Source organism: Salvia hispanica, chromosome 4 (assembly GCF_023119035.1).
Source record: "Salvia hispanica cultivar TCC Black 2014 chromosome 4, UniMelb_Shisp_WGS_1.0, whole genome shotgun sequence".
Taxonomy (NCBI): Eukaryota; Viridiplantae; Streptophyta; class Magnoliopsida; order Lamiales; family Lamiaceae; genus Salvia; species Salvia hispanica.
The window spans coordinates 48101796-48114371 of NC_062968.1; the positions used below are offsets into that span (position 1 = coordinate 48101796).

General features: G+C 35.2%; 3 protein-coding genes across 4 annotated transcripts; 1 reads left to right on the forward strand and 2 right to left on the reverse strand.

The window, feature by feature from the left end:
- Positions 1-491: 491 nt before the first annotated feature.
- Positions 492-2786, forward strand: LOC125222870 (laccase-11). The gene is made up of 6 exons (XM_048125717.1): positions 492-623; positions 723-874; positions 966-1210; positions 1309-1437; positions 1532-2458; positions 2551-2786. The coding sequence occupies exons 1-6, from the start codon at positions 525-527 to the stop codon at positions 2679-2681; spliced, it is 1683 nt and encodes a 560-aa protein (XP_047981674.1). The 5' UTR covers positions 492-524; the 3' UTR covers positions 2682-2786.
- Positions 2787-2866: 80 nt separating this feature from the next.
- On the reverse strand, positions 2867-4313 carry LOC125222871 (syntaxin-112). 2 transcript variants are annotated; one of them, XM_048125718.1, is made up of 3 exons: positions 4179-4313; positions 4031-4087; positions 2867-3966 (listed from the first exon to the last, which is right to left on the reverse strand). In XM_048125718.1, the coding sequence occupies exon 3, from the start codon at positions 3954-3956 to the stop codon at positions 3105-3107; it is 852 nt and encodes a 283-aa protein (XP_047981675.1). In that variant the 5' UTR covers positions 3957-3966; positions 4031-4087; positions 4179-4313; the 3' UTR covers positions 2867-3104. The 2 variants fall into 2 exon arrangements, with proteins under 2 accessions (XP_047981675.1, XP_047981676.1); XM_048125719.1 differs by having other exon boundaries at positions 2867-4087.
- A 1335-nt stretch (positions 4314-5648) lies between these two features.
- Positions 5649-6882, reverse strand: LOC125218798 (40S ribosomal protein S25-2). Its single transcript, XM_048120571.1, has 4 exons — positions 6752-6882; positions 6609-6683; positions 6380-6514; positions 5649-5964 (listed from the first exon to the last, which is right to left on the reverse strand). The coding sequence occupies exons 1-4, from the start codon at positions 6752-6754 to the stop codon at positions 5851-5853; spliced, it is 327 nt and encodes a 108-aa protein (XP_047976528.1). The 5' UTR covers positions 6755-6882; the 3' UTR covers positions 5649-5850.
- Positions 6883-12576: the final 5694 nt, after the last annotated feature.

The following is a 12576-nucleotide window of genomic DNA, read 5'->3' on the forward strand; positions in this document are numbered from 1 at the left end:
TACATATACCATACCAAACACACTAGTATATTAAAATCATCACAAACAAAAGACAAAGTGATCGTGCTAAATGAGAGAAAAAAAAATTCATGAGTACTAATAACGAATATTTTGAAATTAAAGTGGTAAAGATACCCCTCCCTTAAATTTCAAATACTACATTTCCACCAGGAGAGATAAATGGTAACAGAAGAGAAAGATGAAGGATAAAGCAAGAGCATGCTGCAACTTCAGTGCAACATTAAACTTAGTAAAAACATATCAAATACCCATTTCTTCAAGTTAAAGCAGATGAAAATAGTTGGTTTAATGTACCTCTCCATCTTCATATTTATACATACTTATATACCATCAAAAAATATTGCTTAGAAGCCTCACATTTCTTCACCTAATCATCAAAACCACCTTTTCCATATAACAAACTGATGGCCTCTCACAACTCACACCCCCTATAAAAGAAAAACTAACCTCAATCACAATATCACACACATCAATTTGCAAAGCAGTTTTAAGCTTAAGCAGAAATGGGGAGGAGAGATGTTTTTGTGTGGAATTTTGGTGTTTTTTTCTTGTGTTTTCTTCTTGGATTTGTCCAAGCTGCAGTGAAAACATACAACTTTGATGTTAGTACAAGATTATTATCATCACTTTGCATTTCTTATACACAGCTGATAATGAGAATATATATTCTAACTTTTTATTTTGTTTTTTAAATGTGTCAGGTTCAAGTGAAGAATGTAAGCAGATTGTGCCATGCAAAGCCAATAGTGACTGTGAATGGGATGTATCCTGGGCCGACGATCTACGTTAGAGAAGGCGATCGCCTCCGTATTAATGTTACTAACCATGCACAATACAACATGTCAATTCACTGGTGAAAAAGAAATCTCGAACCTAACCAACTCCATCAAGTTGTGTAATGATATTTTGGTCTGTATCACATGTTACTTATTATGATTTGGTAGGCACGGACTGAAGCAGTATCGCAACGGATGGGCAGACGGGCCAGCCTACGTAACGCAGTGCCCAGTTCAGACCGGGCAGAGTTACACCTATGATATGAATGTGACAGAACAGAGAGGCACATTATGGTGGCATGCACATATATTTTGGCTTAGAGCAACTGTTTATGGTGCTATTGTCATCATGCCTAAACAAGGGACTCCATATCCTTTCCCACAGCCCAATTCTGAGTTCAATCTAATCCTAGGTTCATTTGTGTTACTCAAATACAAGTTCTTCAATCAATGAGATCAGCATGATTATAGTGACAATGCTAAAAAAATTGATGTTTTTGTGGGGATGCAGGGGAGTGGTGGAATGATGATGTTGAAGAGGTTGTGAAGCAAGGGAAGAAACTAGGGTTGCCTCCTAAGATGTCTGATGCTCACACAATCAATGGGAAGCCAGGACCACTCTTCCCTTGTTCGGAGAAACGTATGTGCTTCGACACATTTCTATATTTTTCACCTCATTCTATAGGTGAAGGTGTGTGCGATCACAACTTTTGTGTTTGATTCTTGAAATGCAGATACTTATGCCATTGAATTCGAGCAAGGGAAGACGTACTTGCTGCGTATCATCAACGCTGCACTCAACGACGAGCTTTTCTTTGCCATCTCTGGGCACAGCATGACAGTGGTTGAGGTTGATGCAGTGTACACAAAGCCCTTCTCAACTGAGTCAATCTTGATCGCGCCTGGCCAGACCACGAACGTGCTTGTTCGAGCAAACCAAGCTGCAGGAAGATATTTCATGGCTGCAAGGGCTTTCATGGATGCAGGGCTTCCTATAGACAACAGGACAGCCATAGCCATACTGCAATACAAAGGCGTTCCAAACACAGTTATTCCAACCCTACCTCAGTTACCTGCTTTAAATGACACTTCCTCTGCTCTCACCTACAATGCCAACCTAAAAAGCCTAAACTCTCCTCGTTTCCCTTGCAACGTGCCACTAAAGGTCGACCGCCATCTCTTCTACACGATAGGGTTGGGAATCAACCCGTGCCCAACGTGCCAGAATGGGACACAACTCACAGCATCCTTAAACAACATCACTTTTGTGATGCCTCAAGTTGCATTGCTGCAAGCTCATTACTCATCCCTCAAGGGGGTTTTCACTACAGACTTCCCCGACCGCCCCCCAACACCCTTCAACTACACCGGTGCAACATTCACAAACCTTCAAACGACACAGAGCAAACTACCGAGGCTCAGCAAGATAGCATTCAACTCGACAGTGGAGCTAGTGTTGCAAGACACTAACCTCCTCTCTGTGGAGTCCCACCCATTCCATCTCCACGGTTACAATTTCTTCGTCGTTGGAACTGGGGTTGGGAACTTCGACCCCAAGAATGACCCTGCAAAGTACAACCTAGTTGACCCTCCTGAAAGAAACACAGTTGGTGTCCCAACTGGTGGTTGGACTGCCATAAGGTTTAGAGCTGACAATCCAGGTGAGTTACATATTACTTTTTTTAACATATTTCACTTATGTTAAACATTTGTTTCTCAAATACAAGATTTTTATTTGCTGTCATTACAAAAGGTGTCTGGTTCATGCACTGTCACTTGGAGCTTCATACTGGATGGGGCTTGAAGATGGCATTTGTAGTCGAGGATGGACCGGATAAAGATCATGCAGTTCGTCCTCCACCTAAGGATCTTCCACATTGTTAATCATTTTGGGGAGAAACTGTTTATTGCAAATTTTTTCTTGTTGTAAAATGCACGGGGAAAGACAATAATAAAATACAAAAAATCTTCTTTATGGAGTTATGCCAATTTCAACATATCCCTGCACAAGAAAATGAGTGTTTGCAAATGATGTCTGCTTAATATACTACACTTCTCAAGATATTATATTGAAAAAGTTGAAAATGGACATCATATATTTCTATCAACACTCAAAATTCTGGAAGCTATTGTATTCAACACAGTGAGTACATACATTCTTGAAAAACAGCAAAAAGATGAAATATAAAAAGAACAATAATCCCAATATAAGTGTGATCAGCTTCTCATGAAACCATGAATGATGAAAAGAAATCATCAAGGCAAAATTGCACTTCAATCCCTAAGCCTAAAAACCATTCTCAAAATTCAGAAGAAAATGGCAATGAGGCACACCAACATGAACACCAGCACCACAACTCCAATCCAACAGGCACAAGCCCTCCTCCTCTTCATCTGCTTAGCACGATCGAGCTCCTTCGTCCCGCCCCTCACATCCTTAGCAGCACTCACCACATTCTGCTCAATGTTATTCAAATTGTCAGCCTGAGCCTCAACCATCACAGCCATATCAAGAAAAACTTGATGCAGCTCAACCAAGCTCTTCTGCAAGTCTGTGACTGCCCCGTGCCTCTGCCTATTCTCTTCAAACAACTCCCCTTTCCCATCATCCAATATCATCTTCTCAACCATCTCATCGCTCGGCTCCTCCCCCGTGGCACTGCAATACCTCGCCTTAACCCCTTCCCTATGCTCCTGAACGATCCTCTCTCTCAAACACTGAAAATCATTCATCACCTCCTTCAATTTGATCCTCAATCCGTGTGTTACGCCGGTCCTCGTGCGATCCACGTGGCTCCCCTGTCGGTACTCCGCAGAGATGCTCCGATTAGCCACGTTGGACTTATCGAGGGATTCCAGCCGGGATTTGATGCTCTTGGCTTTTCTAAGCAGCGTGACCATGTCGGAGTTGATCTGATCCCTAAATCCTCGGAGGATTTTTGAGGTTTGGTTTGATTTGGAGTGTTCGTTGAGGTGTTGGAGATGGAGGAGGAGGTTGGTGATTTCGTCCATCTCGGACTTGACTGCGCCTACTTCTTCGAAGAATTTGGAGAGGTTTAATTCGTGGGAAGGGTCGAGTTGCCCCATCTCGAGATCCTTCATCGCTTGTTTCTTCAGATCGACGTAACTCAGAAACGACTTCGTCATTAGGTCATTCATCTTGCTGCTTCTGCACAAGACGATTATTGAAACGAGAAACGGAAATTAAGTAAATTTGTGTGAATTATTTTTACCAGTGAGATGAAATTGATTCGACGGTAGGAGCTTTTATGGTTGACTTGAACAGCAACCTGCAACGATTACAACCGGAACAATGTTGATATCAATAGAGAGTGCAATAAAAAGAACAAGTGCTCTGTAATGGAAGAATGGGAATTCAACCTTTTCGTAAAGAAAGGGATCGTGATCTCACACGATAGTGTTCCAAGGCAAGATTGGGAATTTTCCAAATTTAAATTCGGGAAGGAAATGAAACTATTTAATAGCCGTTGCGATTTTGCGTAACCCTATTTTGCCCGTTAGGGTGTGTCTATACCTAGTACTCCTAATCCTACAACATAGAGATGCTGTAGGTGATCCTCACTGCTAATACTCCTCCGTTTAATAAAAACGTTTTATTTTTCCATTTAATAAAAACATTTTATTTTTTTTCACTTGTTACGAAAAAATAATACTAATAAATAGTTAAAGTGGAAAAAATAAAGTATCATAGAGAATAATATACGAAAGACCACTCTACTTTTTCTTCACTCTAACTCTTTATTACTCCGCGAATAGAAGTCTCATTTATTTTTGGCACGGGTTTTAAGAAATGTTAAAAAAAATACATAGAAGAAAATTAGTTAAATATGAGTATCGTTTGTATATATTAATTTTAAATGATAGTATTTAATTTGAATGAGTTAGTGAAATTTTAGGACTATTACCATTACATCTATAGCAATGATGGCAGAAAGTTAGTGAAATATGGGGAAGTTTATGACCGGTTTCCAGTTACGTGAGGACCGTTTGGAAGACAAACGCTATATAGAAAGGCCCAGCCACAGCTTGCTTCATGGAGTTGTATTGTAGTATCCACTTTGTTTTCAATTTGCGGCCAAACTGTCCTTCGATAAAGCAGCTACACGAATGCATTGTTTCTTGATTGCTACTGGAGCACATTTTTAGTTGTAAGTATGCAGATCTCCTTCGGCATGTGAATTAAAAGTTATGTATGTAACGAAAAAAGATGAGCAAAGCTGTTTAAACACAACAGCCTCTCTCAACTAATGTTAATGTTAGAGGGATACATAAGCAAAAAAATAGTACTAGTGTTCTAGGTTTTCTCATTGTAAAAGTACCAAATAATGTTTTATTTTCTCAAGTAGAGCGATCGGTCCCTTAAAACCAACACAGAATCTTAAGTACTACTCCTAGGTTGATGAGTTTTTCCAAGTATAATATCTCATGCAATCAACAAAGAACCTGAAAATATATTTTAGAAATGGACGTGGACTAAACAACCCAAACACAATTTTACCAAAATTGCAGTTCACCTCAATCTCAAACAAATCTACTGTCCAAGACTCCAAATTGTCTTATCAAGACCAGGAATTTCTAAACCACTTTAATCTTTAAAAGCATTAGACAAGCAAAATTCAAAAATCAGACAGGGATGAGGCAAGATCACAATTAATCCTTGTTAAATTATATTAACCCTTTCAGAAGAAATTATAAAAAGCCAACGCGGCATATGTCAATAATTGGCAGGGACAAAAGCCGCCTCCACCTAGAAATACAAACCAAAGACAACACCTCTTTCAAATAACCAACTGCAGACCTAAAAGAAAGCAACGGAACAAAAACATGAAATAATAAAAAATGGGAAACATGACATTTAGGAGAACTCGAGAATTGTATGCTTAAGTAATAACATTACATATAGTAGTAAAAAGTAGACAACGAAACCTTAATATCTTTCAGTGTTGAAACACAATCATAAATGCTTAAAGAGACGGAAATCTAATTCGACAAAATCCCTCCCAGGCTCCACAATACCCATATGAAGCTACATCTAGGTGTTGGTTGCCCTGGTGTAAATTTGTTGGCTTGCATGAGCAGAGACCATTCTGATCAAACCTCTTGCCATCAACTCTCTGATGGCCTTCCTCGCAAGGGATCCACTAATCTGTTACATGAACAAACAAGTGATGAATAAGCAGAATTAATGTTGTAATCATCATTCAACAAATAACCCCATAGCATCTAGCATCCACTCAAACAGCTGATCAATAAGCAGAAAGGCAATCACAAAATATACATGGTCAAATATGCTTTCTCTATTGAATTGGGGTTAAAAATGATCAATTCTGAGGAAGTCAATCTGGAGTATAAATTAAGAATAAAAGAGAAATGATAGAAAACGTGAAATTCCATTTACATCTAGAGAAATCGTGATGTATATCCTTCTAAACCCCAACACGACATTCTAGCGACATAAACATGATCTATAATTAAAAAACTAACCACAGATGAAACAAAAACAATGAACCAAGACAATTGCGATCTCAACTACAGTCATATCAATTGAAATGAGAAATTACCCTGAGACGATCCGATAGAACGGAAGGAGTGATGAGCTTGTACTTGGGCGCCTCAGTCAGCAGCTTATCGTACGTGCCCTTATCGAACAAAACCATGTTGTTTACCTTCTCCTTTTGCTTTCCCTTGCTCCACTTCTGCAATAATTACAATTCCAACAAAATCAGATATCCGATACACAAGCAGAGATATCAAACTAAAAAAAAAGCACTCAAATAGATTGGTTATAACCTTCTTCTTCTGCTTGCCTCCGCCGGATTTCGCTGGCTTCGACGAGGGCGGGGGAGCCTTATCCTTCTTCGGCGCCTGCAAATCTCAAAAATAAAGCAGAATTAGCGATCATGGTAAGAGAAGAGAGCGGCGACGTAACGTACCATGGTTGAGGTTGTTGCGCGGCGGAGGATATCTGATTTAGATTTGGAAGACGTAGTTAGGGTTTTATTTGTGAACGCCCAAACTATCACTTCTTTTCCAAACGGGTTTAGGGTTAGAGATTGGCCCGTTAAAGTGCTTAATGGGCTTTCACGACCCCACTGTTCCTACTCCTTATCCTTTTCACTTTAATTCTAAAGCAAACTAGTATGAAACTGAAGCCCATTACCAAATTTAATTTCCAAGTTTATTTTAAATTTTACAAGTGCTTGTTCAAGCCCATTACCCAAATAAAATAAAATAAAAAAAGTGTATTTGCTCATTATATAAAGTTTACTAATGTTAAAAGCTTCTCCGATTAGTATACACTAGTCTTTGCATACACTAGAGAGAATACCATTTGATTATTGGGGTTTTCTTATGAATGTAAAAATAAAACCATTGTGTGATGTTGAACTTTTAATTTCACAACTTCCATCCATAGAATGATAGAATTGTCCACTTCCATTGTTTATGACTCTTTTAGCAGTTTGTGAAATAATTTCTTGATTATGACTTTTCTAAGTGCATCATGAACGCATGAATATGCCTCATTATAGTTTATTGTTAGTAAGATGCTTAACCATTATTTTAAACCCAGTGTGAAAAAAGACTGAAAAAGAAAAATTGGACAGCATATATTTGCAATGGAATCCAACTGAAAAATGCCTTAATCCACCGTGTACATCATTTATAAAAAATTATTTATGACAAAGTGAAACATGCATCCACTACTTGTTGTGTTGGTGCAGAATGGGCAAACCTTGATCTTGTGTAATAGTAGTATTATGCAAATTGAACATATGCCGCAAATTGCGCTCTAATTGGCCAACAGCAATAAATTCGACCCTTGAGAATTAGTACTCTACTGATTAGATCACCTCATTTGATTTGTGCATGTATATATCTCTCATTGCAAGCATATTACCTCATGTCACACAAGAATCTGATGATTTTCACTGAAATAATAACGAATCAAACAGTTTTAAGGGAATAATTAAAATACTAGATAGTACTCATGTTGTTTCCATACTTATTCACAGAATATAGACTTGGTAGTCAATTTATAATAGCAACTAGGTTATCTTTTACCTGTTTCCTTATCTCTTCCTTATGCCTTTTCAGAAGCATATACATTCATTATCACTTACAAATGTTTAATATTTTATTAGAAGCATATTATCTTCTAAGATCTTAAGATTAAGATTTAGGACCCAAACGTGCATGAACTCCACATTTGGAAATGTTTCATTTTCTTAAGAGTGAAGTAGCGTACACTTAGCATAATTTTAGCTATATATACTTTGCTGATGGTAAATTTTACCCTTTTTATTACAATAACTATGATAGACATTACTTTTATTACAGATATTTTTATTCTTTATTATAGTTTTACACAGAGAGAATAGTGAATTAAGAGCTAATCACAATAGCATTTCCTCTCTCTCAATTTAAACTTGACTGTAGTTGGTCGACCGTATAGACGTGTATTTATCTTTATTTTCATATTCATTATTATTGTGGTAAAAGATTGATTTTTTTTACTACTCCTACTTTGCAGGGTCTTGATTTAACCTTCCAATAATGCGTGGATAATTTCACCTCCACGTGTAACTCTCTCAAATGTTGATGCTTTCATCTTATAAGAGATAATGATGATCACCCTTATATAATTAATGAACAGATTAAATTTCATCAAACTGGATTATAAATTGTTAATTAATTCCTTGAGTTAGTAATATTGCTAGTTTAAATGTCAATAAGTACTATTAATTCAATGCATGATGTTAACCAGTATACAATTTCCCAATAAGTGTTTACAAATTACTCCCATCTACATTTCATAAAAATAAAAATAAGGATGTTTTCTTTTTCTGACGTCTGTCCTATAAAAATAGCATATTATTCTAAAAATATTATGCAATTCATGGCCAATTTGAACTACTCGATAAATAATTGCAACCTAAATTTTTTTAACCAATTATGAATAAGAGTTTATAATAACTTTATATATTTCGATTCATTCATTTTTCTTCCTAAGTAAGAAATTGCCACGTATTTCCTCTTTTTGTTCTGAAAAACTAACATTCAGACCCACAACTAATAATGGTCTACAATTGCCCTCCAAAAAGCTAGTTATCCAACTGCAATGAGGAGATCTGGGAGAATCGACAAAATAAAAAATATGGATAATTTTGTTATATTGTGTTAGTAATTGGATATTTAGTCAAGTTTTTTTTCTATTGGAGTTTCTTTTAATCTGATTATATGTGTATGTTTACTACATTAACTCTATAGTGATATAGTCACCAAATAATTTATACGAACAACATAAAAAGGTTGAAATAACATGATTCATATCAGTGCTTGTTGAAAATTAATCTGAAGTTGTTAAGTTGAAAATCATTATTTGCAAAAACAATGTAGTACTTCCTTCGTCCATGATTAAATCTTATATCTGACCGTTGCGAATTTTAAGAAATTATTTGACTTTATAAAAAGTGGGATAAAATTTTTAGTAATGTCGGTCATACTTTTATGATAAAATATGAGTAGAATGAGTTAATGGAATATTGGACCCACTTATCAACTTTAGTAAAAGCGAAATGAGATAGTTAATGTGGACGGATGAAAAGGAAATATGAAATATTTAATGGCGGACGGAGATAGTAAATCTTTCAATTTGCAGCACTGCAGCAAGAGTGCATAACGCAGGAGTGTATAACGATGCAATGGATATTTTGTTGTAGTATTTTGATAGAGTTTTTTCCCGAGTTTATATATTGCGAATTTCACATTTGGTCAAGAATTTGATTTACAAGGCAATTTTGTCCATTCACGCCAAAATGAACAGTTTTTAACTTTGTAAACAGTTTAAGTAAAATGAGTATTTTAACGGAGTATCTATTAAAATTAAAAGTGAATATTTTCGTAGATGTTAAAAAAAAGGCTAAGTCTATTTTTTATATTCCATTATTAATGATATTAATTTGTAGGAGTATTTCTAAATATACCATTCGCATTTCGAAAAGAATTTTCGAGTGTTTCAACAGAAATTAAGGGATGGAAATAAAAGTGTCATAATAAAATAAATTATTAAGTAATTTGACATCAACTTAGTGATGAAGTGCGTTATATTGCTAACTTTTTAAGTTGCTAACTCTGCTAACTCATCAATGCAGTGTATTAAAAATATCGACACGGTGACATTAAAATGTATATTGAAATGTCAACAAAATTATGTGTTGACATTTTTAATACAATGCATTGATAAATTAACAGAGTTAACAATTTAACAAAGTTAACAATTCATCATACCTCACTTAGCGATACTATTATCTTTTGAGTCTGAAATTGTATCTTATTTTTTAAAATATAAGTAATTCTGTCTTTATTTTGTATTCCAAAAGATAAACTGTTTATAGTGACATACTAATCATGTGTACGAGTTGTAAATCGACCACCACTCCTAATTATAAGTATTTATTTATCGACATAATTGGATTTATTAATCAACATTTATTAATAATCTATATTTTACAAATCATGATTTGAAGTTTAGCTCAATGGCAGTGGAAAAAATATTTGTGGTCGTTGTAACGTTAGTAGTATTTAAATCAACTGATCAACATCACTGATCAATTTTATTTTTATCGTTGGCTTTACTTTAACTAAAAGTAAAAGTCTACTTTCGGAATGCAAATCTTAATTTAAAACATTGATTTAGGACTTGAACCATGAACGTGGCAATTTATCTGATCTCTTCACCACTCACTTATAATGCATTTTACTAATATTTTAGTGTGGTAATTAGAATTTAAAAGCTAATATTGGATCTGTCGCGATCATTTAATCTATCATTGCCTGAGAACTATACGATCAAATTAATATGTGGAAGCTTCCACACAAGAAATGTTATTTTTTACTAGTATATTAGTTGAACTATAGAAAATATGCATATTATTTCTCTCTAAAGAATGATAAAATTAAAAACTGATGAAACCAAAAGTAAAAAACGGGATCATATTAAACACGATCGATCTTTCGTTGTACTATAAATTATAATTATTGCATGTATTCACTATTCATCAGTGATACATGGTCGTCTCTTCACTCCTGATATTGCCTATCGGTAAAGTACTATTATGGGCCACTCACCCCTTAAAAGGTCTCATAAAGAGGAGGATTACCCATTTTTAATATGGTATCAGAGCGGACTCAAGCCGATGATGGATCTTTTCTCTTTATCTCTTCTCTAGTCTATTCACGTGATGGAAGTCCGATGTGTCATTCCGGCCCACACATGAGGAGACGTGTTAAAATTCTAATATCTCGTCCCACATCAATCCATAACATATGCCTTGTGTCCGTGCAAGCCACTAATGATTATTGGTAGAAAATCGATGTGAGCTATAGAAAGCTGGCCATAAGCAGGAGATGAGACGAAGAAAGAGTGAGAGAGTTGATAATTGATATATATGGAAGGGATTTTCATTAATGATTGATTATGATTTTGAGAGTATGGGTTGTGTGTCTAGGCGGTGTTTGGTTTCGTAGATAAAATAGTATCGAGATATACTCAAAGATAATTTTAGTTGAAGTGGATTGGCTATGACAAATTATTAACATAATTATCCATCTGGTATTGAGTTGTGAGATTCAATCTTATGACTCAAACACACTATATTTTATAAACAATCTTGCAAACTGAACAATCTCATAGTGGTTCAAAATATTAGTACTATGCAGTATATGTGTATCATGTGTGTATGCATAAACGTGGAGTGAGTTTAGGATTTAATATATGAACAATCTCATAGTGTTTGGAAATTTTAGTACTATGCAGTATATGTGTATCATGTGTGTATGCATAAACGTGGAGTGAGTTTAGGATTTAATATATGAACAATCTCATAGTGTTTGGAAATTTTAGTACTATGCAGTATATGTGTATCATGTGTGTATGCATAAACGTGGAGTGAGTTTAGGATTTAATATATGAACAATCTCATAGTGTTTGGAAATTTTAGTACTATGCAGTATATGTGTATCATGTGTGTATGCATAAATGTGGAGTGAGTTTAGGATTTAATATATGAACAATCTCATAGTGTTTGAAAATTTTAGTACTATGCAGTATATGTGTATCATGTGTGTATGCATAAACGTGGAGTGAGTTTAGGATTTAATATATGAACAATCTCATAGTGTTTGAAAATTTTAGTACTATGCAATATATGTGTATCATGTGTGTATGCATAAACGTGGAGTGAGTTTAGGATTTAATATACTGGAGTACTATTTAATGGTCTATCATTCCATTTTCTAATAATGCCACATATGACATGTTTTGGTACCAATAAATCAAAAGGTCTAATTAGTATTGTTGAAACTTAGTATTCAGTTGGAATGTGATTAATTTTTAATACAATTTATATTTATAAATATATTTTGTATTTATATAGTACTACTATTAAATTATTAGTATTCGCACAATCGAGCACTACATATACTAGTAAAGATAAAACAAGAGATAGACCCACCACGTACACTTGAAACGAAAGTAAAAGAAGGAAAAATAAATCAAAACCACTACTAACTGATTAAAGTAAATTCAAATTCAAAAGAAACAGATTCTACACACACGCATAATTTCCTCTCCCTATAAATATCCATCACTCACCTCAACCCTTTTCCCCATTACTCAAAATCTCATCGAAAATAAAAATAAAATTCATTTCATCTTTACGTTCAAATAGATAGACTACTCTTCCTCTGTGTATCCAGT

Excerpts from the sequence above, each read along its gene's own strand:
- LOC125222870 (XM_048125717.1), top strand. The coding sequence starts at position 525 with ATGGGGAGGAGAGATGTTTTTGTGTGGAATTTTGGTGTTTTTTTCTTG. Across the intron at positions 875-965 it reads TACAACATGTCAATTCACTG|GCACGGACTGAAGCAGTATC; the intron begins GTGAAAAAGAAA and ends ATGATTTGGTAG. Across the intron at positions 1,211-1,308 it reads TGAGTTCAATCTAATCCTAG|GGGAGTGGTGGAATGATGAT; the intron begins GTTCATTTGTGT and ends GTGGGGATGCAG.
- LOC125222871 (XM_048125718.1), bottom strand. The coding sequence starts at position 3,956 with ATGAATGACCTAATGACGAAGTCGTTTCTGAGTTACGTCGATCTGAAG.
- LOC125218798 (XM_048120571.1), bottom strand. Across the intron at positions 6,515-6,608 it reads GAGGCAAGCAGAAGAAGAAG|AAGTGGAGCAAGGGAAAGCA; the intron begins GTTATAACCAAT and ends TAATTATTGCAG. Across the intron at positions 5,965-6,379 it reads TTCTATCGGATCGTCTCAGG|ATTAGTGGATCCCTTGCGAG; the intron begins GTAATTTCTCAT and ends TTCATGTAACAG.